The 25,834-nt window shown below is 44.5% G+C and overlaps 1 protein-coding gene across 1 annotated transcript in view; it reads right to left on the minus strand.

The window, feature by feature from the left end:
* The window catches only part of LOC144679415 (regulator of G-protein signaling 22-like), a 117,707-nt gene that overhangs the window by 40,719 nt on the left and 51,154 nt on the right, over positions 1–25,834 (minus strand). Inside the window, exons 4-7 of the mRNA XM_078539772.1 lie at positions 21,609–21,803; positions 20,258–20,344; positions 14,434–14,609; positions 11,803–11,965 (exon numbers count right to left, since the gene is read on the minus strand). Of these exons, the coding sequence (XP_078395898.1) occupies positions 11,803–11,965; positions 14,434–14,609; positions 20,258–20,344; positions 21,609–21,803 (621 nt within the window). The remainder of the gene's footprint in view (positions 1–11,802; positions 11,966–14,433; positions 14,610–20,257; positions 20,345–21,608; positions 21,804–25,834) is intronic.

A 25,834-nucleotide genomic window follows, 5' to 3' on the forward strand; every position in this document is an offset into this window, starting at 1 on the left:
GAACTTATATTTCCGGCCCAACCTTATCCTTTTCCATAACTATCCTAAATCTAACTGAGTTATGGTCACTATCTCCAAAATGCTCAACTACCGATATGCCTTCCACCTGCCCGGGTTCATTTCCGAATATTAAGTCCAAAACTGCCCCCTCCATGTTGGGCTTTCTACATACTGGCTAAAAGAGTTCTCCTGGATGCAACTTAAGAATTTTGCTCCCTCCCTACCTTGCATACTAAAACTATCCTAGTTAATATTTGGGTAGTTAAAATCCCCTACTATTACTGCATTATTATTCTTACACTTCTCTGAAATTTGATTACATATTTGATCCTCCATCTCTCCCTCACTGTTTGTGGGTCTATAGTACACACCCAACAGCGTGTTTGCCGCTTGTGTTTTTTACTTCTACCCATGTGGCCTCATTTGATGATCCTTCCAGGATATCATCCCTGCTCACTGCTATAATTGATTCCTTGATTAATATTGTGGCCTCCTCCTCCTCTTCTATCCCTCTCTCCTTCTTGTCTGAATATCCTATAACCAGGCATGTTCAGCTGCCAATCCTACCCTTCTTTTCACCAAGTCATACAGTCATAGAGTTATACAGTACAGAAACAGGCCCTTTGGCCTATTGTATCCATGCTGGCCAGCATTTGGCCTGTAGCTCTGTATGCTATGGCAGTTCAAGTGCTCATCTAAATACTTCTTATATGTTGTAAGGGTTCTCGCCTCTATCATCCCCTCAGAGATTCCAAATTCCAGATTCCAAACTCCCTCTGGGTGAAAATAATTTCCTCAAATCCCCTCTAAATCCTGCCCCTTAGCTTAAATCTATGCCCCCTATTTATTAACACCTCTGCTAAGGGGCAAAGTTTCTTCCTTTCTGCCCTATCTATGCCCCTCATTATTTTGTATACCTCTATCAGGACCCCCTTAGCCTTCTCTGCTCTAAGGAAAACAACCCTAGCCTATCCAGTCTCACTTCATGGCTGAAATGCTCCAACCCAGGCAACACCCTGGTGAATCTCCTTTGCATCCTCTCCAGTGCAATCACATCCTTCCTATAGTGTGGGGGCCAGAACTGCACACAGTACTCCAGCTGTGACCTAACTAGCGTTTTATACAGCTCCAACATAACCTCCCTACTATGCCTCGGCTAATAAAGGCGAGTGTCCCATATGTCTTCTTAACAACCTTACCTACCTGTTCTGCTACCTTCAGGAATCTATGGGCACGTGCACCAAGGTCCCTCTGATACTCTGTACTTCCTAGGGTCCTACCATTCATTGTGTATTCCCTTGCCGTGTTAGTCCTCCCAAAATCACCTCAGACTTCGCAGGATAAAATTCAATTTGCCACTGCTCTGCCCATCTTACCAGCCATCTATACCGCCCTGTAATATAAGGCTTTCCTCCTCACTATTTACAACACAACAAATTTTCATGACATCTGCGAACTTACTGATTATACCTCCTATATTCACTCTAAATCATCAATGTACATTACAAATAGCAAGGGTCCCAGCACCGACCCCTGCGGCACACCACTCGTCACAGGCTTCCAATCGCAAAACCAACCTTCGACTATCATTCTCTGCCTCCTGCCATGAAGCCAATTTTGGATCCAATTTACAAATTTGTCCTGGATCCCAGGGGTTCTTACCTTCTTGACCAATCTCCCAAATGGGATCTTGTCAAAAGCCTTACTGACGTCCATGTGGACTACATCAATTGCACTATCCTCATCTATACAACTAGTCACCTCCTCAAAAAATTAAATCAAATTTGTTAGACATGATCTCTCCCTGACAAAGGCTATCCCTGATTAATCCCTGCCTCTCCAAGCGGAGATTAATCCTGTCCCTCAGAATTTTTTCCAATAGTTTCCCTACCATTGATGTTAGACTTACTGGCCTGTAATTACCTGGTTTATCCCTACTACCCTTGTTGAATAATGGTACCACATTCGCTGTCCTCCAGTCTTCTGGCACCTCTCCTGTGGCCAGAGAGGATTTGAAAATTAGTGTCAGAGCCCCTGCAATCTCCTCCCTTGCCTCAGTCTGGGATACACCTCATCTGGGCCAGGGGATTTATCCACTTGTAAGCCCACTAAAACCGTTAATCCCTCCTCCCTGTCAATGTTAATTTATTGAAGTATATCACAGTCCCCCTCCCTGACTTCTACACTCACACCGTCCTTCTCCATTGTGAACACAGATGAAAAGTAATCATTCAAAACCTCACCTCCATCCTCCAGCTCCACGCACAGATTGCCACTTTGGTTCCTAATGGGTCTTACTCTTTCCCCGGTTATCCTCTTGCCCTTAATATATTTATAAAATGCCTTGGGATTTTCCTTTATCTTGCCCGCGAGAGTTTTTTCATGCCTCCTCTTCACTCTCCTCATTACTTTTTTAAGTAACCCGCTACATTTTCTCTAGGGCTTCTGCTGTTTTCAGCCCTCTGTATCTGCCATAAGCCTCCTTTTTTTTCTTATCCAATCCTCTATATCCCTTGACATCCAGGGTTCCCTGGACTTGTTGGTCCTACCCTTCACCTTTATGGGAACATGTTGGTCCTGAATTCTCATTATTTCCTTTTTGAATGACTCCCACTGGTCTGATGCAGACTTTCCTACAAATAGCTGCTCCCAGTGCACTTTGGCCAGATCTTGTCTTATCATATTGAAATTGGCCTTCCCCCAATTCAGGACCTCTGTTTCCAGTCCATCTTTGTCCTTTACCATAACTACCTTAAATCTTACAATCACTATCCCCAAAATGCCCCCCACTGACACTTCTACCATTTGCCCGGCTTCATTCCCTAAGGTTAGGTCCAGTTCCGCCCCTTCTCTTGTAGGACATTCTACGTGTTGGCTCAAAATCTCTCCTGTGTTGCACTTTAAGAATTCCGCCCCCTCTAAACCTTTCACACTACGACTAGCATAGGGGAGGTTGAAATCCCCTATTATCACCCTAGTATTTTAACGCTTCTCTGAGGTGTGGCTACATAGCTGCTCCTCTATCTCCTCCTGATTATTTGGAGGCTTATAGTACACTCCCAGCAAACTGATTGCCCCCTTTTTGCTTTTAAGTTCTACCCATATGGCCTCATTTGAGGAACCTTTTAAGATACCATCCCTCCATAGTGCAGCAATTGACTCTTTGATCAATCGTGCAATGCCACCTCTTCTTTTACATCCCCCCCCCACCCCACACACACACACAATCATGTCTGAAGATTCTATACCCTGGAATATTGAGCTGCCAATCCTGCCCTTCCCTCAACCATGTCCCTGTGATAGCAACAATATCATATTCCCATGTGTTAATCAAGACCCTCAATTCATCTGCCTCACTTGTAAGACTCCTTGTGTTAAAATAGATGCAATCCAGCCTCGCATTATTCCCTTGTGCCTTTACAGGTCTATATTTGCTCAGCTTTCCAGACTGACTTAGTTTCTCTTCTTTATTTGGCTGTGCATCACCCCCTACTCTAGCTCCACTCTGCATCCCATCCCCCTGCCAAATTAGTTTAAACGTGCTCCAACAGCCCTAGCAAACCTCCCCATAAGGATGTTGGTCCCGTTTCGGTTCAGGTGCAACCCATCCGACTTGTACAGGTCCCACCTTTGCCAGAAACAGACCCGGTGATCCAGGGAACTGGAGCACCAACTCTTCAGCCACGCATTCATCATCTCTATCCTCCTATTCTATACTCACTAGCATGTGGCAAAGGCCTCTGGGGCTTTCCTGACTACCTCCCTGCCTCCACCTCCCTTCTTCTGACTGGTGGTCATCTATACCCTCTCTGACTGCACTTTCTTAAGCTGAGGAGTGACCACATCTAAAAATGTGCTATCCACGTAACCCTCAGCCTTGCGGATGCACTGCTGCGTCTCCAGCTGACGCTCAAGCTCTGAGACCAGCTGCTCAAACTGGTCAAGCCGTGGCGCATACTGCACATATAGTCGTCCAGACTGCAAGGAGTGTCTAAGAATTCCCACATGCTGCAGATCATACAACAAACGGGACTGAACTCCCTTGCCATACTTGCTTGTTTTTAATTAAAAGACTGTTTCTTTAAATTTAAGTCCCATGCTGCTCACTGAAGTCTTCCTCTTTTCTGCCCCGCTCCGCTCAGTGAAGTCTCGCTCTTTACAACCTCGCTCAGTGATCTCTCGTTCTTTCCAGTCCCATTCCGCTCACTGAAGTCTCGCTCTTTACAGCCTCGCTCTGCTACTGAAATCTTGCTCTTTAACCTCCATTCTGCTCAGTGAAGTCTCTCACTTTGCAGATCTGCTATGCTTGCTGAACTCTCATTCATTAGTCCCGATCCGCTCCGTGAAGCCTCACTCTTAACTGACACGCTCCGCTCAGTGAAGTCTCGCCTATTACAGCCCCGCTCCGCTCAGTGAAGTCTCGCCTATTACAGCCCCGCTCCGCTCAGTGAAGTCTCGCCTATTACAGCCCCGCTCCGCTCAGTGAAGTCTCGCCTATTACAGCCCCGCTCCGCTCAGTGAAGTCTCGCCTATTACAGCCCCGCTCCGCTCAGTGAAGTCTCGCCTATTACAGCCCCGCTCCGCTCAGTGAAGTATCGCCTATTACAGCCCCGCTTCGCTCAGTGAAACCTCACCCTTTGTGCCCTGCAATGCTCACTGAAGTCGCCGCTCCGCTCACTAAAGTCTCGCTCTACACAACTCCGCCCTGCACAGTGATCTCTCGTTCAATTCAGACCCGTTCTGCTCAGTGAAATTTCGCTCTTTATAGCTCCGCCATCTGCAGCAAAGTCTCACTCATTACAGCCCCACTCTGCTCAGTGAAGTCTCACTCATTACAGCCCCACTCCGCTCAGTGAAGTCTCGCTCATTACAGCCCCACTCTGCTCAGTGAAGTATCGCTCATTACAGCCCCACTCCACTCAGTGAAGTATCGCTCATTACAGCCCCACTCCGCTCAGTGAAGTATCGCCTATTACAGCCCCGCTCCGCTCAGTGAAGTATCGCTCATTACAGCCCCGCTCCGCTCAGTGAAGTATCGCTCATTACAGCCCCTCTCCGATCAGTGAAGTCTCGCTCATTACAGCCCCACTCCGCTCAGTGAAGTATCACTCATTACAGCCCCACTCCACTCAGTGAAGTATCGCTCATTACAGCCCCACTCCGCTCAGTGAAGTATCGCTCATTACAGCCCCACTCCGCTCAGTGAAGTATCGCTCATTACAGCCCCACTCCGCTCAGTGAAGTATTGCTCATTACAGCCCTGCTGCGCTCAGTGAAGTCACATTCTTTACCGCACTGCTCTGCTACTGAAATCCTGCTGTTTACAGCCCCGCTCTGCTTACTGAAGTCTCCCTCTTTAGAGACCCGCTCCACTCAGTGAAGTATGGCTCTTTACAGCCTCGCTCAGCTCAGTGAAGTCTAGCTCCTTACACCTCACTCCGCAGTGAAGTCTCGCTCTTTACAGCCCCGCTCCGCTTATTGAAGTCTTGCTCTTTACAGCTCCAGCCTCCGCAGTGAAGTCTTGCTCTTAACTGTCCCGTTCTGCTCACTGAAGTCTCGCTCTTTAAAGCCCCACTCCGCTCAGTGAAGTCTCGCTCTTTGCAGCCTCGTTCAGCTGAGTGAAGTCTCGCTCATTACAGCCTCGCTCAGCTGAGTGAAGTCTCGCTCATTACAGCCCCACTCCGCTCAGTGAAGTCTCGCTCATTACAGCCTCGCTCAGCTCAGTGAAGTCTCGCTCATTACAGCCCCACTCCGCTCAGTGAAGTCTCGCTCTTTGCAGCCTCGCTCAGCTGAGTGAAGTCTCGCTCATTTCAGCCTCGCTCAGCTGAGTGAAGTCTCGCTCATTACAGCCTCGCTCAGCTCAATGAAGTCTCGCTCATTACAGACCCACTCCGCTCAGTGAAGTCTCGCTCTTTGCAGCCTCGCTCAGCTCAGTGAAGTCTCGCTCATTACAGCCTCGCTCAGCTGAGTGAAGTCTCGCTCTTTGCAGCCTCGCTCAGCTGAGTGAAGTCTCGCTCATTACAGCCTCGCTCAGCTGAGTGAAGTCTCGCTCTTTACAGCCTCGCTCAGCTCAGTGAAGTCTCGCTCTTTACAGCCTCGCTCAGCTGAGTGAAGTCTCGCTCTTTGCAGCCTCGCTCAGCTGAGTGAAGTCTCGCTCTTTACAGCCTTGCTCAGCTGAGTGAAGTCTCGCTCTTTACAGTCTCGCTCAGCTGAGTGAAGTCTCACTCTTTACAGCCTCGCTCAGCTGAGTGAAGTCTCGCTCTTTACAGCCTCGCTCAGCTGAGTGAAGTCTTCGCTCTTTACAGCCTCGCTCAGCTGAGTGAAGTCTCGCTCTTTACAGCCTCGCTCAGCTGAGTGAAGTCTCGCTCTTTACAGCCTCGCTCAGCTGAGTGAAGTCTCGCTCTTTACAGCCTCGCTCAGCTGAATGAAGTCTCGCTCTTTACAGCCCCACTCAGCTCAGTGAAGTCTCGCTCATTACAGCCTCGCTCAGCTGAATGAAGTCTCGCTCTTTACAGCCCCACTCAGCTCAGTGAAGTCTCGCTCATTACAGCCTCGCTCAGCTGAGTGAAATCTCGCTCTTTACAGCCTCGCTCAGCTGAGTGAAGTCTCGCTCTTTGCAGCCTCACTCAGCTGAGTGAAGTCTCGCTCTTTGCAGCCTCACTCAGCTGAGTGAAGTCTCGCTCATTACAGCCTCGCTCAGCTGAGTGAAGTCTCGCTCATTACAGCCTCGCTCAGCTGAGTGAAGTCTCGCTCTTTGCAGCCCTGCTCACTGATCTCTCGTTCTTTCCAGTCCTACTCCGCTCTGTGAAGTCTAGCTCTTTACAGCCCCGCCCTGCCCACTGAAGTCTCGCTCTTTAGAGCCCCGATCTGCTCATTGAAACCTCACTCTTTACAGCTCCAATCTCCACAGTGAAGTCTCGCTCTTTACAGCCCCGCTCCGCTTATTGAAGTCTCGCTCTTTACAGCTCCACTCTACGCAGTGAAGTCTGGCTCTTTACAGCCCCCTTCTGCTCACTGAAGTCTCGACCATAGTTGTGATATCATACTCCAATGTACCTATCTATGCCCTCAGCTCGCTTGTCTTATTCCTCAGGCTCCTTGCATTAAATATATTCCATTTAGCCTTGCTAAACTCACTTTTTTCTTATCTAGCCTATGTTTCCTCTGCCTTCCAGACTTGCTTACTAGTGACTTAACTTCTAATTCTATCTCAGCTTTTCACCCCTTTGAACTACTTTTCAGGACCCCATTCCCCTGTCAATTTAGTTAAAATCTGCCCCAACTGCATTATCAAACCTTCCTGTGACGATGTTGGTTCCTTACCTGTTCAAATGTAACCTGCCAACTTGTATAGATTTCACTTCCCCCAGAAATGGTACCAATGCCCTCAAGAGCCTAAAGCCCCCCCTCCTGCACCATCTCTACAGTCATGCATCCATCTGCTCTATCCTTCTGTTCCTATACTCAGTACTGCATGGCACCTGGAGTAATCCGGAGATCGCTACCTTTTACTTATTTTCAGATCTGGACCCAGTGGGGAGATGTTTAAATTTGTACAAGGTCTTCCACAGTTTGAGGAAAGAGATGTTGAAACATTCTTTATTTTATTTGAGAAGATAGCAAAACATGAAATGGCCACAAGAAAACTGGACATTGTTGTTACAATCCAGGTTGGTGGGTAGAGCACATGAGGGTTATGATTCATTGTTAGAAGAAATGTCAGTGAACTTTGATGTGGTAAAAAAAGGCTATTTTGAGTGCATATGAGTTGGCTGCTGAGGCCTACAGGCAGCAGTTTAGGAGCATGAGAAAACAGCCTGGGCAATCTTATATTGAGTTTGAGAGAATAATACAATGTAATTTTGACCAGGGGATACATGCATTAAAGATAGAGACAACCTATGTAGCTTTTAGAGAGAGGTAATTCTTTTGGAAGAATTTAAAGATTCAATTTCTTTGGTAGTGAGAACTCATATGGAGGAAGAGGGTTGAAACGGTGAGACAAACAGCAGAGATAGCTGACGATTATGAGTTAGTTTCTAGAGCAAAACCTTTTTATCATTACTCTTTTAAATCAGAGAAAGATAGAAAGTGGGAACGTGAAAGGAGGGTGGGTAGTCAGGGAAGAGAAGGAGCGTGTTGGAAATTGCAGGGAAAATATGTTGGAATTATAGGGGTACAGAAAAGTTCTGGAAGTAAAAGTACTGTGGGTTCTGTGGTTCAGGCACAGGAAAAAAACAGTGGTTTGTGTACGGGTAAGACAGGAAGAATCAGTGATAGGTAAAGAGTGTGTGGGAATATGAATGAGGAGAGTGCGAGAGGAAGACCCTGGGACAGGCAGTCAGCAGCACCTAGAGGAGAGTGCGAGAGGAGGACCCTGGGACAGGCAGTCAGCAGCACCTACAGGAGGGTGCGAGAGGAAGACCCTGGGACAGGCAGTCAGCAGCGCCTAGAGGTTCTAATCTATCTAGAGGATCTAGCATCTAGTCTATATTCAAGTAGGAGCAAGAGTGAAATAAAGCAAGGGTCCATATTCTATTTAGTTAAGATATGTCTGGGAAGCTCAGTTCCATGATTTGCACATCCTGCGATATATGGGAAATCCTAGACGCTCCTGGTGGTCTGGATGACCATGTGTGCAGGAGGTGCCTCCGGCTGGAGCTCTGGGTTTTGGAACTTGAGTGGAGCTGGGGGGTACCATGGTGCATTCGCGAAGCTGAGAGGTTCATGGATAGCACGTTTCAGGACATGGTCACCCTGCAGCTTAAGAAAGTGCAAGCAGAGAGGGAATGGGTGACCGCCAGACAGAAGAAGGGGGCCAGGCAGGTAATGAGGGAATCCCCAGAATGCATCTCGCTCGCAAACCATTTTTCAGCTTGGAAAACTGTGAGTGTGACATTTCCTCTGTGGAGGCCAACCAGAGCCAAGGCCATGGCACTGTGGGTGGTCCGGCTGCTCAGGACAGGGAGGAAGAAGTGTGGAAGGGTAATAGTGGTAGGTGATTCCTAAGAGAGGGGAGTAGACAGGTGCTTCTGCAGCCAAAGATGTGACTCCAGGATGGTATGTTGCTTCCCGGGTGCCAGGGTCAAGGATGTCATGGAACAACTGCTGGGCCTTCTGAAAGCGGAGGGTGAACAGCCAGAGGTCGTGGCCATGTTGGGACCAATGACATAGGAAGAAAGAGAAATCAGGTCCTGCAAGCAGACTTTGGGGAGTGAGGTAGGAAATTGAAAAGCAGGACTTCAAAGGTAGTGATCTCCGGATTACTCCAGGTGCCATGCAGTACTGAGTATAGGAACAGAAGGATACAGCAGATGAATGCATGGCTGTAGAGATGGTACAGGAGGGGGGGCTTTAGGCTCCTGGGGCATTGGTACCATTTCTAAGGGAGGTGAAACCTATACAAGTTGGACAGGTTACATTTGAACAGGTAAGGGACCAACATCCTCACAGGAAGGTTTGATAATGCAGCTGGGGCAGATTTTAACTAAGTTGGCAGGGGAATGGGAACCTGAAAAGTAGTTCAAAGGGGAGATAGAATTAGAAGTTAAGTCACTAGTAAGTGAGTCTGGAAGGCAGAGGAAACATAGGCTAGATAAGAAAGAAGTGAATTTAGCAAGGCTAAATGGAATATATTTTAATGCAAAGAGCTTGAGGAATAAGACAAGCGAGCTGAGGGCGCAGATAGGTACGTTGGAGTATGATATCTTAGCTATGACCGAGACTTCAGTGAGCAGAGCAGGGGTGTGAAGTGCGAGACTTCACTGAGTGGAGGGGGTGTGCAAAGAGCGAGAGTTCACTGGCAGAGCTGTATAGAGTGAGGCTTCAGTTGGAGAGCGGGGCTGTACAGAGCGAAAGCTCAGCGAGCAGCACGGGGCTCTGAAGAGTGAGACTTCAGTCAGCAGCGTGGGGCTGTAAAAGCAGGACTTCATTCAGCAAAGCGGGGCCGTAAGGAGAGAGACATCAGTAGGAGAGCAGGGCTCTAAATAGCGAGACTTCAGTGAGCGGAGTGGGGCTGTAAAGAGCGAGACTGCACTGAGCAGAGCGGGTGTGTAAAGTGCGTAACTTCACTGAGCGGGGCTCTTAACAGCATGACTTCAGTGAGCATTGCGGGGCCGTAAAGAGCGAGACTGCACTCTTTGAGTATAGGGGGGTTGCAAAAAGCGAGACTTCAGTAACAGAGCAGGGATGTAAAGAGCGAGAGTTTAGCTCTGTGCCTCAGGGATCTTCCATTGCCCGTAGCTGCATGCATGCGCTGATTCTGAGCTTACTCTCCTCCTGCCCCCACCCCGGCAGCGCTGCAGCACGTGTTTCACGCTGGCTGTCCCTTAATTGGCCAGCATGAAATTGATGTTGAGGCCCGATCGTGGGAGGCAGTCGGCTTTGCGACCGCTCCCGGGCCCGCCCAACAAGGTAAAAATCCTGCCCTTGGTTTCAGGGTGTGGTGCGTCTGACCACAAGGTGACATAGGTTTACATGGACTGTGTTCTTATTGTGTACATTAGAGTATAAGATAGCTTTTGTAACTTGTGTTATCCTTACTAGTCTATATATATCTGTAAAGGTATAATAGTGGGTGATGCATTATAATATAGTTCACCTTTTCTTATTGAATATTTTATTCTTTTGTTAAAATTTCATTAGATGACTCCTGTGACTATGTTTAGTAGCTACTCTCCAGATATCTAAACAAACAAATGAAAGTTCGAATCTATCAAACTGGGCTCCACTCTGGGGTCAGGCTTGTCCAGGGGGTAACCTCAGCTGGGGTTGTGCTACCTGAACACCGCTCCCCCACTGCCTGCACTGCAGCACAGCCGTTTGCACCCTCCCACTCCATACCAGTTCACCCGTTCAACAAACCCTGCAGCATCTCTCTTTCCTTCCACCCCCAAGCTCCCCCACCCAACTCTAGGCCTCCGTACCTGCCTCACCTCTTCATTCCTCTCCTCCCCGTCTAATTTCACCCCCCTCCAACACACGAAGTTGCTGCAGTTAGAGGATCCACGTGTTTGAAACTCCACCTACCCACTGCTGCATGTGGGATTCCAGGGTCCACAGTTATTGGAGGCCTCCATCCCGATCCCTGCAGCTGTCCAGGCTTTCTTCAGGTAGGTGCTGACATCTGCATGCTACATAGGTCTAGATGTGTTCTGGGCCAGTGTGAAAACCCACTGACCGCACAGATGATTGGGCAGGGGGGGCGATTACAGTCAGGCCTTCATCTGCATTCTCTGGCTGGAATGGAGGCCCACCATGTTAGGCAACAGCGCACATTCCTGCCGTAATTCACGCCGGCGGGAAACTGACTCTTCAGCTCCTGCCACTGCATTGTTCCCCCACCCGCCATTAAGTGGGGACTGGAAAATTTCACCCTTAGAATTAGCTGTAAACTTAGATTTCCAACTTTCTATTCTTTCATTCAAGGGGCATTCAACAGTTGCATGAATTTATTTGTGCTCTCATTTTCCTGCATTCTCCCTCTCAGAATATGCTTCTCCTTTGCCCTGCATTTATAGTAGGTTGGAGATACTGCATTGACAATTAAGGCATTCAACAGTAAAAAACGCAAACCCCTAATTCAGTATGGAGTAGAGAAGTATAAAGATATTTTGGCTATAATCTATATCGTACATATCCATAACTTATCTGCACTTGCCAATAAACAAAACAGGCACGCATAACGGTCATCTCTAAATTAATTTGGATAGACCTTCTTAATTTTACCTTACTGGTGTGGCTCAACCACCTTAAATCACAGCGTGAAGCACAAGTTTAATAATAAAACTTTCAGAAAATTACCTCATGCTGTTGTACTTTTGTTGCAGGGCTACTGGGTCCAAAGAAATACTTTCTGTTCAGGTATTTGCTTTTGATTTCTTTGGACTTAATATCTCTATTATCCTTTTCATTGTGAGGTATTCTTCTGAAGTATTCAATGTCCAACCAGCACTTGAGATCCATGCTACAAGAAAAGAAAGACAAATGTCCATGCATCAGCAATACTGCATTATTTTTGAAGTCCTGTGTCAATGGTAGTGCTTTGTTAGCTGTCAGCCAGTGGTGCTCTTTGAGGAGGATGTTATCCCTGCGGACAACAGGATACGTGCTACACTCCACAATCTACAAACTGACGACAGCCCCACTTCTGAAGCACACCTCCTGTTTGACTGCAAACATCACCAACCTCAACCCAGTAACTAATCCAAGTGGTGAAGTCCCAGGTTTTAATCTTCCATGGAAAATTTGGACAACCCTCAACTGTTCGAGGATGCGGCAGAGAAGATGTGGCCTCTTACTCCACAAGCGGAACGTGAGGGACAGCTCAAATTGTGAATGTGGCCACCCAAGTCAGACCTTCACTCATATCCATTTCTGGCATCACAACCACTCATACTTTGTCAACTGAAGCCATTGAATGGATTGTTAAACTCAACATCAAACTGCTTCCCAAGCCATACAAATAAAAGAAAGTACATTATTACAAACCATTGTTAAGTCAGAAGTGCTATTACTGCAGCCAGTTAAAGTTACTCATTGAGCCATTGAGAGGTGGGGCTGTCGTCAGTTTGTAGATTGTGGTGTGTAGCACATATTGAACTTCCTGATGTCCGCAGGGAAAACATCCTCCTCAAGGGGCACTTACTCTTGCGGTGGTAATCATATTATAACAGTAACATTTTGACAATTTCCATTCTAGACTGGTCTCATTATTACAGAGGTGTCATTTACAAACAGAAGAAAATTAAGTTTTCAAAACATTGCAATATGATAAACCACATTGAATCAAGCCTCCAACACAGAAATAGGCCATTTGGCCCAACATTGCCAGCATTTATGTTCTGCACAAGCCTTGTCCTACCCCTCTATCTAATCCAATAGTATGTTCTTTTATTCCATTCTCCCTCATGCTTATCTAGATTGTTACATCGAGTCTACCGCAGAAATAAATAGCTCTTACAATGATCAAACCCACTATGAGCTCTAATCAACCTACCTTTTATATTAAACTACCCCACTGCATCTAAAAACATTTATCCATTGCTTTTCTGTAAAGTCAATGTGAAAAAGATGAAACAAAAACAAAAATTGCTAGAAAAACTCAGCAGGTCTGACAGCATCTGTGGAGAGGAAGACAGAGTTAACATTTCGAGTCCGTATGACTCTTCATCAGAACTAAAGAGAAATAGAAATGTGGTGAAATATAAGTTGTTTAAGTGGGGTTGGACTAGATGAAGCTGGATAGAGGGCCAGTGATAGGTGGAGGCAAAGGAGAGATTGCCAAAGATGTCATAAACAAAAGGTCAAAGGTTGACGGTGGTGATATTAGCTAAAGGATGTGCTAATGGTGACATTAAGGGTAGAAAGCAGGATGTGCAAGTGACAGATGGCCCTAGTGGGGGTGGGGTGGGGAGGGGATCAAAATAGGCTAAAAGGTGGAGATAAAACAATGGATGAAAATAAATAATAATTGAAATAGGTGGGAAAAGAAAGATATATTTTTTTAAAAATTATTATTATTAGAAAAAAGTGGGATCAAAAAGGCGTGGGGATGGAGGAGTGAGTTCATGATCTGAAGTTGTTGAACTCAATGTTAAGTTCAGAAGGCTGTAAAGTGCCTAACCGGAAGATGAGGTGCTGTTCCTCCAGTTTGCGTTGAGCTTCACTGGAACATTGCAGCAGGCCAAGGACGGACATGTGGGCATGAGAGCAGGGTGGTGTGTTGAAATGGCGATGACAGGAAGGTCTGGGTCATGCTTGTGGACAGACTGCATCCGCAGTATTTTGCTTTTATTTTATGAAAAAGATGGCTAGTAGCTCTTCCTCCTTTATCAAGTTATGATTTTTAAAAAAGGGAAATGTGTTTTTCAAAGTATTGGAGTGTCTCTAAGTGGCTGTAGGATGTGCATTAATAATGATTATGCATCATGATGAGCAGAAGGGCATTATGACACATTACTGTGCCCAAATGAGCTAAAATAATAAAAGATAATGCCTCTGTTTAAATGCTGGCTCAATTCCCAGTGTTTACAAAGTCTGGATGTAAAATCTTTTCATCATGCATTCACCGGGACAATTTGCAAGAATACCACATTGTAAATTGTTGTTCCCTGTGTTAGGGAAAAGTGAAAAAATCCTTGACAGCGTGCCTCTTTTTTCAGCAATAATATAAACAAAAAATGCTGGAATTACTCAGCAGGTCAGGCAGCATGTGTGAAGTGAAACATAGTTAATGTTAGGTCCTGTTCTGATGAAAGATCATTGACCTAAAATCTTAATTGTTTCTCTCAACAGATTCTGTCTGACTTGCTGAGTATTTCCAGCATTTTTTGTTTTTATTTCAGCATCCGTTGTATTTTGCTTTTGTACCAGTTGTGTCACTAACAGTGAATTTCACTGTACTTTATGAAAGAATGATTCATAGGCACTTACCCTGCTAGATTTTCTTTAAGAAATATCTGGAAAGTATCAAGTTCTAAGCGATTACGAATAAGTGCATTCAATGTGTAGTTACAGAATTCTTCGGGAACCTTCTGCCAGTAGTTTGGGCCTTTAACATCCTCTGGGGTTTGTATGAGACTGACTGAATGGACAGGAAGAGGAAAATCCTAAAAAAAAGTAAGAAAAGTGATGTCACTGTTAAAAACTGACAGGTACAGCTTCAATAACTACAGATAGTAATAGTGTTGCAATTTCCTGGCAGACGTGCAACATATTAACAACTTGTTATTGTGAATCTAATTTTTTTCCATTTGTTGTTTCTTTGCCTCAAAAATGCATTTATATTTAAATAAAGTCTGATTCTCTAATCTACACTCTGCACTGGAAGGAAAACTGCACTGAATGCCTCATTTAAACATGCTTGGCACTACTAACCTCTTAAGGCTATCACATAGAGTTACATAGAACATACAGCACAGAAACAGGCCATTTGGCCCAAAGAGCATTTATACTGTACTGGAGCCTCCTCCAATCCTTTCTCATCCAACTCTATCAGCATAATCTTTTATTCCCGTCACCTCCATATGTTTTCATGTTCTATTTAAGAGCAACTATATTATTCACCTCAACATTCCATGTGGTAGTAAGTTTCACATTTTCACCACTCTCTGGGTAAAGAAGTTTCTTTTGCATTTCCTATTTGATTGCAGGGTGACTGATGGCCTCCAGATATTTCCTCTTTAACATAAGAAGAAATATTTTCTGTCTACTCCATGAAAACCTTTCATATTTCTAAAGACCTAGCTTGTTCATCTTTTTCTGATAGGTATAATTTAGCATTTCTGGTATCATCCTGGTAATTTTTTTGCAGTCTCTCCAATGGACTTATATCTTTTACATAATATGGCAACCAGAACTGTACACAGAGCACCAAGTGTGGTCAAATCAGGTCACATTGCTGAAACATTAACTCTGTTCCTCTCCACAGATGCTGCCATAATCAGCTGAGTATTTCCAGCATTTTCTGTTTTTATTTCAGATTTCCAGCATCTGCAGTATTCTGCGTTTTCACTTGTGGTCTAACCAGGGTTTGATACAAGTTTAGAATAGCTTCTTTACTTTTCAATTCTATCCCTTTAGAAATAATCCAAATCTGGTTTACTAATGCCCTTTAGGGAAAGGAATCTGCCATCTGTACCTGGTCTAGCCTACACGTGACTCCAGATCCACAGCAATGTGGTTGACTCTTAACGGCCCCCTCAAATGGCCTAGCAAGCCACTCAGTTCTGTTACAAAGCCTAAAAAGAGTGAAACCAGACGGACCACTCTGCATCGACCTAGGTATTGGAAACGACTACAGCAAACTCAGCCCTGTAAGCCCTGCAAAATCTTCCTTACTAACATTGTGCCAAAATTGGGAGGGCTGTCTCACAAACTAGTCAAGCAACAGCCTGACATAGTCATACTCACAGAATCATACATTACAGATAATGCCCCAGACATTACTATCACCATCCCTGGGTACATACTGTCCCACCGGCACGGCAGACCCAGCAGAGGTGGAAGCACAGTGGTATCCAGTCAGGAGGGAGTTGCCCTGGGAGTCCTCAACATCGACTCTGGACCCTGTGAAATCTCATGGAATCAGGTCAAACATGAGCAAGGAGACCTCCAGCTGATTACCACATACTGTCCCCCCACAGCTGATGAATCAGTGCTCCTCCATGTTGAGCACCACTTGGAGGAAGCATGGAGGGTGGAAAGGATGCAGAATGTACTCTGTGTGGAGAACTTCAATGTCCATCACCACGAGTGGCTTGGTAGCACCACTACTGACCGAGCTGACTGAGTCCTAAACGACATAGCTACCAGTCTGGGTCTGCAGCAGTGATAAGGGAACCAATAAAAGGGAGAAACCTACTCGTCCTCATCCTCACCAACCTGCCTGCCACAGATGCATCTGCCCATGACAGTATCAGTGGGGTGACCACCACACAAACCTGTCAAGGCAAAGTCCTATCTTCACATTAAGAATACCCTCCAATGCTTTCTGTGGCAGTTCAAGATTGGGCAACCATGAGGCGCTGTGGGCCATCAGCAGCAGCAGAATTGTACTCAACGACAATTTGTAACCTCATGGCCCGGCACATCCTCCACTTTACCATTACCAGGGGGTCAACAATGGCTCAATGAAGACTGAAAATAACCGTAACAGATAAAATCATGGTGAAGGAAAATGGAGTACAGTTCCAGGAAAATGCCACAAGATTCATCAATGACATTTTGGAGGCACTGGTGATGGAGGTAAGGAGAGAGGCCATGGTTCCTTCTGGGGCTAGCAGCCCTCAAGGCATATCCTTGGAGGGGTGTGGGAGCAAGTGGTCGCAGCGGTCAATGCTTGGAGCATGCCCCCAAGGGCCTGGCAACAATGCAGAAATAAGTTTAGTGACCTCACATGTGTGGTGAACGGATCAATGAATGGGTCTTCATATCACATCTCATATCCACCAAATCACAGTCTAACACACCTCCATCATTCATCCAGCAGTGTATAACAGCACTCAGGAGTCATGCCTAACATTCACATAATTTATCCCACCCACCCGCATCTTCCAATGATGTTGGCCTTACACTTTTTGCCTCTATAGACTTCCAACTGATTTAACCATGCCAAGCACATCACCCAAACGCAGTGCCACACAATCACTGAAATTCTGCCCTCTTTCTTGCAGGAGAAGGGGTCCTTAACAGGAGCGAACAACAGAGGATCAGTGGGTGCCCACCACAACTGTATGCTCTCGCCTTGATGGAGGAAATGGTGCACAAAATCAGGAACAGAGATTGTGGTATCGATCCTACAAGAACATCAAGGGTGACAGTGCATTACAGTTCATGCCCCCTCTCAGGGGCTAACTATTCATTCTCATCCTGAGATCCAAACTTTCTCCTTGTGCTTTTATAATCTTATGCTACCCAAATTCTGCCAGCTGGCCAGCCTCAACATAGCCAGGTGGAAGAGAGAGAGAGTGATGGGGAAACATCTTCACTTGATCTCACAATCCCAGCCAGCTGGCATTGTGTGTAGTTTAGAGAATAGTATGGAATTGGGATCAGCATGTGGTGAGTCACTGGGCACAAGTGGGCTGCAGTCAGGCTCATGGTTAAGGATGGCTCATATGCCATCTGACCAGAGGGTGAGGTAGCACACGAATTCGGCTGTAGGAGACCCAGATGAGGACTTGGGTGGGTCAGCATATAAGAGAACGCTGACCCACCCAATTGGTGATAATTGATGCATTAGCAGGCCCACATGAATTCACTTACAAACCCAAACATGATGGAGTCTGGTGGTCACTGCCTCAACCACCACTGCAACACAGACGGAAGCCACCTAACATCTCAGTGCTGCAGTGCAAGCTCAAAGAAAGGTCATGAAACCTATGCTTGGTGTCATGCAGATCCAGCTGGTTGCCATGAAGGTTCAGACTGCTGCTATCCATTCTCCACAAACCAGTGCTCAAAGGGATATACACACCCTCACAGCAATGCAGCAACTTGTCCTCCAGCAGATTACTGGGATTGTGAAGTGCTACCACCTGGGAGTGGTTGTGGTAGCATTTGTCCTCCCACCACTGCCACTCAACCAGTGCCCTTGCTGTTGCCTGCCAGTCAACCAAATAAAAATACTGCTGCCCGTGGTGAGGTGGTGCAGTCCGAAGAATGGTCTTCAAGGCCTACAGCATCCCCTAGAGCACTTGATTGGTGTAATTCACTATTTTCTCTTTCACCCAAAAATATAAAAGTAATGGGAAAGTCCATCCTGTAAATTACAGTTGCAGCAACTGAAAATACCTAAGCCAAAACCTTTGGCCAAAAATTTATAAAGATAACTTGTAAAAAAAAACTTCAGGGTCACTTCTCAAAAAATTAAAAATACCTTTAAAATACCTCCTTTAAACATTGACTTTGCATTTGCACAGAACGGCTCTTCGTGCAATACTTGCTTGATATTTGTGACAGTGGAGAGACAACATTAAATAAAGGGTACAATTCTAAAGAGGATGCAGGAGCAGAGGGACCTGGATCTATACATGTATAAATCATTGAGAGCATAATTAATAAAGCATACAGCAGCCTAGGCTTTATTAATAAGGGCATAGAGCACAAAAGCAAGGGAATTATATTAAACTTGTATAGTACACTGGTTCTGCCTCAACTGGAGTATCACATTAGAGAGATTGCAGAAAAGATTCACGAGAATGATCCCAAGGATGAGGAACTTCAGTTATGAAGATAGATTGGAGAAGTTGAGACTGCTTTCCTTGGAGGAGAAAAGATGGAGAGGAGATTTGATAGAGGTATCCAAAGTCATGAGGGGTCCGGACAGGGTAGCTAAGTAGAAACTTGTTTCCATTGGTGGAAGGATCGAGAATCAGAGGGCACGGATTTAATGTAGCTGGCAAAAGGAGCAATGGCAACATGAGATTATCTTTTTCACACAGCAAGTGGTTAGGATCTGATATGGGCTGCCTGAGTGTGTGCTGGACGCAGATTCAATCAAAGCACCCAAGAGGGAATTGAATTATTATCTTAAAAGGAAGAATGCACAGGGCTACGGGGACAAAATGAAGGAGTGGCACCAGGTAAATTGCTCCTTCTGCAAGCCAGCACAGACATGATGGGATGAATGGCCTCCTTCTGTGCTGTAATAATTCTATGATTCAGTAAAGAACAGCACATTCTTGGTGAGACCTATGCAAAATTTGGTATGCCCTTATTTGGATACTATTCCTTTCATTATTACTGATGAAGTTCTCACTCATTTTCAAGAAGAGCATAAGCAACATGGATTATATCTACCACTGTCCATTTTGCAACACTATCACCTGGAAATATAACACAGGTTATCTATTAGCAATATGGGCCTATCTACATCAAAGATTGGAAATCAGATACTGACAAATTTCAGTTTTAATAATAACTACTTGAAATTGCATATGCAATTTCACTAAAGTAATTGAGAACCAGGGTCTTTGGAATTACATTTATTATGAAATGACTAATTCAGGACAAACCTCCCAGTAAGTCATTTTTCATGGAAGAAAGAGGGAGAGGGGTGCACTAATAATCATTACTTGTGAGGATTGGGAGGAACCCTTGCCAAAGTAAGTAAAAGTCCTGTGGCATATAGAAATATAAACATATACATATTTAAATAGACTTATCAATTGGGTAGGGTAACATGGTGGTTGTGTTACTGGACTAGTCATCTACAGGCATAGACTGAGATATGATTTCAAAACCTATAACAGAAGATAAGTTTTAATTCAATAAGTTAAATAAATCTTGAATAAAACGTCCTTCAGAGAAGAAAATCTATTGCCCTTACTTAATCTGGCCTGTATGTGACTCCAGACTCACAACAATGTGGTTGACTTTAACTGCCCTCTGAAATGGGGTAGCAAGCCATTCAGATGTATTCACGAAGCTAGTTCACCACCACCTTCACATGGGCAATAAATGCTGACCTCATCAGTGATTCCCACATCCTGTAAACTTAAACAATTACAATTACGTGTAACTGATTATGAATAGCTTTTGGGTTTGGAGAAGAGAGAATACTCAATTTAAAAACTGGTTAGAATTGAGTTCAAATTCAGTATGGTCAGTGCCACAAATACCCCAGCATCATTAAAAGAAAACTCAAAGCGTCACCCAGGGTTAGGTAAGCCAGATTGGAAAATTATTATTTCTTTTGTTTTGTGCATCAGTAGATAAACCTATTTTTTTCTTTGCGAGCAAAAGAGTTAATTACTTCATCAGGTAAAATCTTTCTCTGTAGTTCCTGAAGTTTCTTGAAGTACACTGAATCCAAATGTCGAGTCTCCTTTACCAACTCCACCTAGAAATAAAAGATCTCCAATAAGTATCAATGAGCAACACTAAAACAATGACAGCAGTATACTGTAGGATTAGGGTGGAAACTTTGTAAATTTAACAGTATAATTTCCATTTATAGCAAAATATAATGCCATAGGGGAAGGCAGGAGAGAAAGTATGCACCAGGAGCAGTTGAGAATTTGTATATATTTTCTGATCAGCAACTTTCGGGCACAACTATTCAATGTTCATTAATTCCATTCTTCTGTGCAATATTTTTCGCAGCTGTTAACCATTAAAGAAGAAATTGGCTTAATACCTGAGTAAAAATAGTGCACAGAGAAACGTACTACATACACAATAAGTTTTCATACTCTACACTTCTCAATTGGAAAACATAGCCTTCACACAAAAAATTAAGCATTAAAAATTTTCTCTGAGCGGGTGGAGTGTTGTGATCAGTGATATTCTTTTTCTTCAGTTCTTTTCCCGAAAGCCGGTCTGACCCACAGTGCCATGACCTCCATCATGGCTAAGGAAAGAAGGCAAGTCTCAATCCACTCCAGCCTGAATGGAAATCGGTACCAATCTGATCCACATTGGCTGTCCAACTGGCTCTCCAAGGAGTCTGAGTTTCTGTGGCAATAATTGCACGTTGCAGCCTGGAGCTATGGAGTGATGGTAGAGGCTCCAACTTCTTTTCATTACTGACCAGGAATCTCTCCCATTCTTGCCACCTGCCATTGGCATATGTTGGAAGGATTAACGAGTTTTATTTATTTATTTACAAGATACCCATTTGGCATTGGTATGGACATGCCTTCCTTGGCTACCAAGCTTGGGAATGGGACTGGGACCCAGAGTTTCTGGCTCAGAAGCTACCCACTGCGCCACAAGGCCCCCATTTTCTTTTTACCTTTCCTCCATTTAGGATTCCATATGACATGCACTGTGACCTTTGAATAGGCCTATAACTAATGACCTGCTAACAAGCCATTGAACTTCACACATTCATCTGATAATCTCAATCACAGGAGATCTGGCAGTTGGTGATCAGCTGCCTCTTCACAAAAAGGGTTATGAGTATCTGCATTCACACATTGCCCTTATTGTCTGGTTACAGAACAGGTTGTCCTGGACGTCTGTCATTCAGGGAAGTTGTTCATGATACAGAGAGAAATGAGCAACAAAAAAGTCAGAAAATATATGAGTACAAGATTGTACAAAATACTAAGTGGATAATTTTCTAGAATCATATAAAAAGGTATTTAGATACATTGCTGTACCTTTCTGAATTTTGACATGTCCATTTCAACCATGTGCATCCAAGGAACCAATAGCAAGACGAGAACATGATTCTCCACTTGATCAAACAGTTCTTCAAAAGGTGGCTCCAGTTTTCTGTAGATCCTTTTCCTATTCTCTGTATCTATATCAACATCTGCAGGAGCCCCTTCAACAATGTAAGTCGCAAAAATAAACTGAAACAAATGGACAAATTGTAAAAGGTCAGTTTATAAATGGGAATGTTATAGGTTTCAGTGGCTGCATATTTTTCATCCTAAAATATATTGGTGACTCCTCTATTGCAGAGTCAGCCATACACAGGCAGGTCAGGAAAAAATTTCAGTGCAGTCTATTCTGGGTCAACTGCCATTTACCCTATTCTTAAACAATATAGATAACAATAATTTTACTAATAATACTTTAACTACCTGGAAGGGTGATAGGGGTAGAAACCATCATATTTATAAACATTTGGTTATGCACTTGAGGTGCTGTTAATACACAGGGCTACGGACCAAGGACTAGAAGGCGCAATTAGGTTAAATAGCGCTTTCTTGGCTGCCACAAACATGGTGGACTGAATGGCCTCTACTATGCCGCAAATCTTTCTTTGTTTTTATGTAGTATTTACTGAATGCATCTCCCCCATTGGCTTAGTGAGTGATGTACCACCTGTTGTGGTACTGAGCCACATAAATGAGAAGACCTAAAATTTCATTTCTGGCTTGTACAGAGTTAGCTTATCTCAACAAGGACAGGAATTGGGGTACTGCAGTTGACCTTATCAATTCTTGGCTGGAGAGAAGAAAAAAGTCAAGCAAGGTATCTATTCCAGACTGCAATTCAGTCACACCCTGCTCGATGGTGTTCCCAGCAAGCATCTTCAGTTCACCAGCCTTGTAATTGAGACTCAAGACATGATATCTGGTGTGCAGGGGCATTTTTTTTGGGGAAAGGATTGTTCCCTATATATCCATAGGTTGTATAAACCAACTTCTAGGCCATAATGCTATGCATATTGTACAAAACAAAACGAACCCTTGATTAACATTAGACAAACATTTTGAAATTCAACAGATGTCTGTCCTGCAGAAATACAGAACTGAAGCTTCAGGGAAAGATGGTTCACTGATTTATTTTTTATAAATAGAACCACAGAACCATAGAAAAGTTACAGCACAGAAGGAGGTCATTCGGCCCATCTTGTCCATGCCAGCCCGAGGACACCCAGGTGCCCTTTCTAATCCCACCTTCCTACACCCGGCCCACGGCCCTGCAGCTTACAGCACTTTAGGTGCAGATCCAGGTACTTTTTAAAAGAGTTTGAAGTTTCTGCCTCTACCACCAACTTGGGCAGTGAATTCCAGACACCCACTACCTTCTGCGTAAAAAAGTTCTTCCTCATGTCCCCCCTACACCTTCTGCCACTTATCTTGAATCTATGTCCCCTGGTTCTAGAATTCTCCATCAAGGGAAACAATTTTATTCTGTCCACTCTATCTATTCTCCTCATAATTTTGTACACCTCAATCAAGTCACCTCTCAGCCTTCTTTGTTCTAAGGAAAATACTCCCAAACTATCCAATCTCTCCTCGTAGCTGCACTTTTCTAACCCTGGCAACATACTTGTAAACCTCCTCTGCACTCTCTCCAGAGCTATTATGTCCTTCCTGTAATGTGGTGACCAGAACTGCACACAATACTCCAGTTGTGGACTCACCAGTGTTTTATACAATTCCAACATTATATCCTTACTTTTATATTCTATACCTCTGCCAATGAAGGAGACCATTCCATATGCCTTCTTTACAACCCTGTCTACTTGAACTGCTGCTTTCATGGACCTGTGTACTTGTACACCAAGATCTCTCACTTCATCTACCCCTCTTAATATATTCCCATTTATTTTGTAATCCCTGTAACTGTTTGATCTCCCTAAACGTATGACCTCACACTTCTCTATGTTAAAATCCATCTGCCACTTTACCGCCCACTCCACCAACCCATCTATATCATTTTGGAGATTATGGCTCTCTACGCTATCCACTACTCGTCCAATCTTCGTGTCATCTGCAAATTTCCCAATCGTGCCCCCAGACATTCACATCCAAATCGTTAATATATAACACAAACAGTAAATAAATGAACAACGTAAATTAAACAAAGATGTGAAAAGCAGATAATGTTTAAAAAGATGCAATGAGGAGGTCTATGGTCATGGAGCCCAGCCAGTATTTTCTGTATGTTTGTACTCAAGTGTCACCTGGTATGAATCTGCACTTTGAACAGATGAGGGGAGAAAATTAGACAAGATGTGAAAATGAGTGCAAGAATGGAAGTGTGCAATTAACCTTGTCCATTCATGGCATTGCTGGTAGCACATTCAATTTGTGCTGTCTTCTCTTTTAACTTATTCTTGTGTACAAACCTGTACTGTTCATTGGCTGCAGATTTTATAGTCATTTTTATAGTCTTATATAGTTTACAGTCGTTTCAATATTTTGAAGCTAATTCCATATTGGAATTAGTTATAATTGTTATTTAACACAGGTAAAGGCTTAATTCAAGATTAAGTCATAAACCGGGATTTTCCGGCCCTGTTGTGGCAGAACCGAGCGCGGGAGATTCAGCGGCCCAGCCAAAATTCCACTGACTTTTGGCAGAACCGGATGTTCCCGGCAGCAGGCTGGGTCAGAAAATCCCACCCCTAGTATTTGAGCAGCATTTTACAAACAACAATTAAAAATTATATTATTCTGTTGTGAGCAGCACAGTATCCAATTTCCGGAGTATTGCTTATCCGGAGTACTAAACTTCAGGCAATTTGGTGAGTGAGGGAATTTTAAGGGTTTTGAGCATTGACCTTTTCCCAAATTTCAGTTAAACTTTAGTTTAGTTGCATTTTGCATTTTTCCCAAGCTTCTGGCTTCTTTCACAGCGTTATTCAGTGGTAAACAAGTTGCGTGCTGGTCGCAATTGCATAGTTAATTAGATGGCTAGTTGGAACTTGCTGGAATTACTGTCAGCATTTGCTGATTCAGGTCTTTGGAATTTTTGCTAGTATAAACACAGGAGACTTTTGCTAATCAACGAAACCTGCGGCAGGGAACCTAGTTTGGAGTACTTCTACAAAGTACTGCAATTGGGGAATTTGGTAGGTGAGGTGTAGAAAGGGTGCAAGTGCTGTTCTGGTATTTTAGAAACAAGGAGTGGTCCAAGAGGGGGAGAGTTGACATCAAGGCCTGAGAGCTGAAGTCCAGAGGTATTAATTAAAATTAATAGTTTAAGCATGGTACTAACTAGATTCTAAAAAGGGAATGGAGATTTATTTCTTCAGATCATGGTTGAATAGCTGAGATCTGTTGGTTGCTATTTCTGTGCCATGTGGGAACAACAGGACACTTCCTGTATCTTGGGGAACCACATTTTTTTTTAATTCACTCATGGGATGTAGGTATCGCTGGCAAGGTCAGCATTTATTGCCCATCCCTAATTGCCGTTAAGGTGGTAGTGAGCTGCCTTCTTGAACTGCTGCAGTCCATGTGGTGGTACACCCACACTGCTGTTAGGGAGGGCGTTCCAGGATTTTGACCCAATGACAGTGAAGGAATGGCAATATATTTCCAAGTCAGGATGGTGTGTGGCTTGGAAGGGAACTTCCAGGTGGTGGTGGTCCCAGGCACCTGCTGCACTTGTCCTTCTAGATGGTAGCAGTCGTGGTTTTGGAAGGTGCTGTCTAAGGAGCCTTGATGAGTTCCTCCAGTGCATCTTGTAGATGGTATACACTTCTGCCACTGTGCGTCGGTGAAGGAGGGAGTGAATGATTGTGGATGGGGTGCCCATCAAGCGGGCTGCTTTGTCCTGGATGGTGTCAACCTTCTTGAATGTTGGTGAAGCTACACTCATCCAGGCAAGTGGAGAGTATTCCATCATGCTCCTGACTTATGCCTTGTAGATGACGAACAGGCTTTGGGAAGTCACGAGGTGAGTTACTTGCTGCAGGATTCCCAGCATCTGACTGGCTCTTGTAGCCAGAGTGTTTATATGGCTAGTCCAGTACAGTTTCTAGTCAATGGTAACCCCCAGGATGTTGATAGTGGGGGATTCAGTAATGGTAATGCCATTGAATGTCAAGGGATGGTGGTTAGATTCTCTCTTGTTGGAGCTGGTCATTGCCTGGCACCTGTGTGGTGCAAATGTTACTTGCCACTTGTCAGCCTGAGCT

This window comes from Cetorhinus maximus, chromosome 4 (assembly GCF_964194155.1).
Source record: "Cetorhinus maximus chromosome 4, sCetMax3.hap1.1, whole genome shotgun sequence".
Taxonomy (NCBI): domain Eukaryota; kingdom Metazoa; phylum Chordata; class Chondrichthyes; order Lamniformes; family Cetorhinidae; genus Cetorhinus; species Cetorhinus maximus.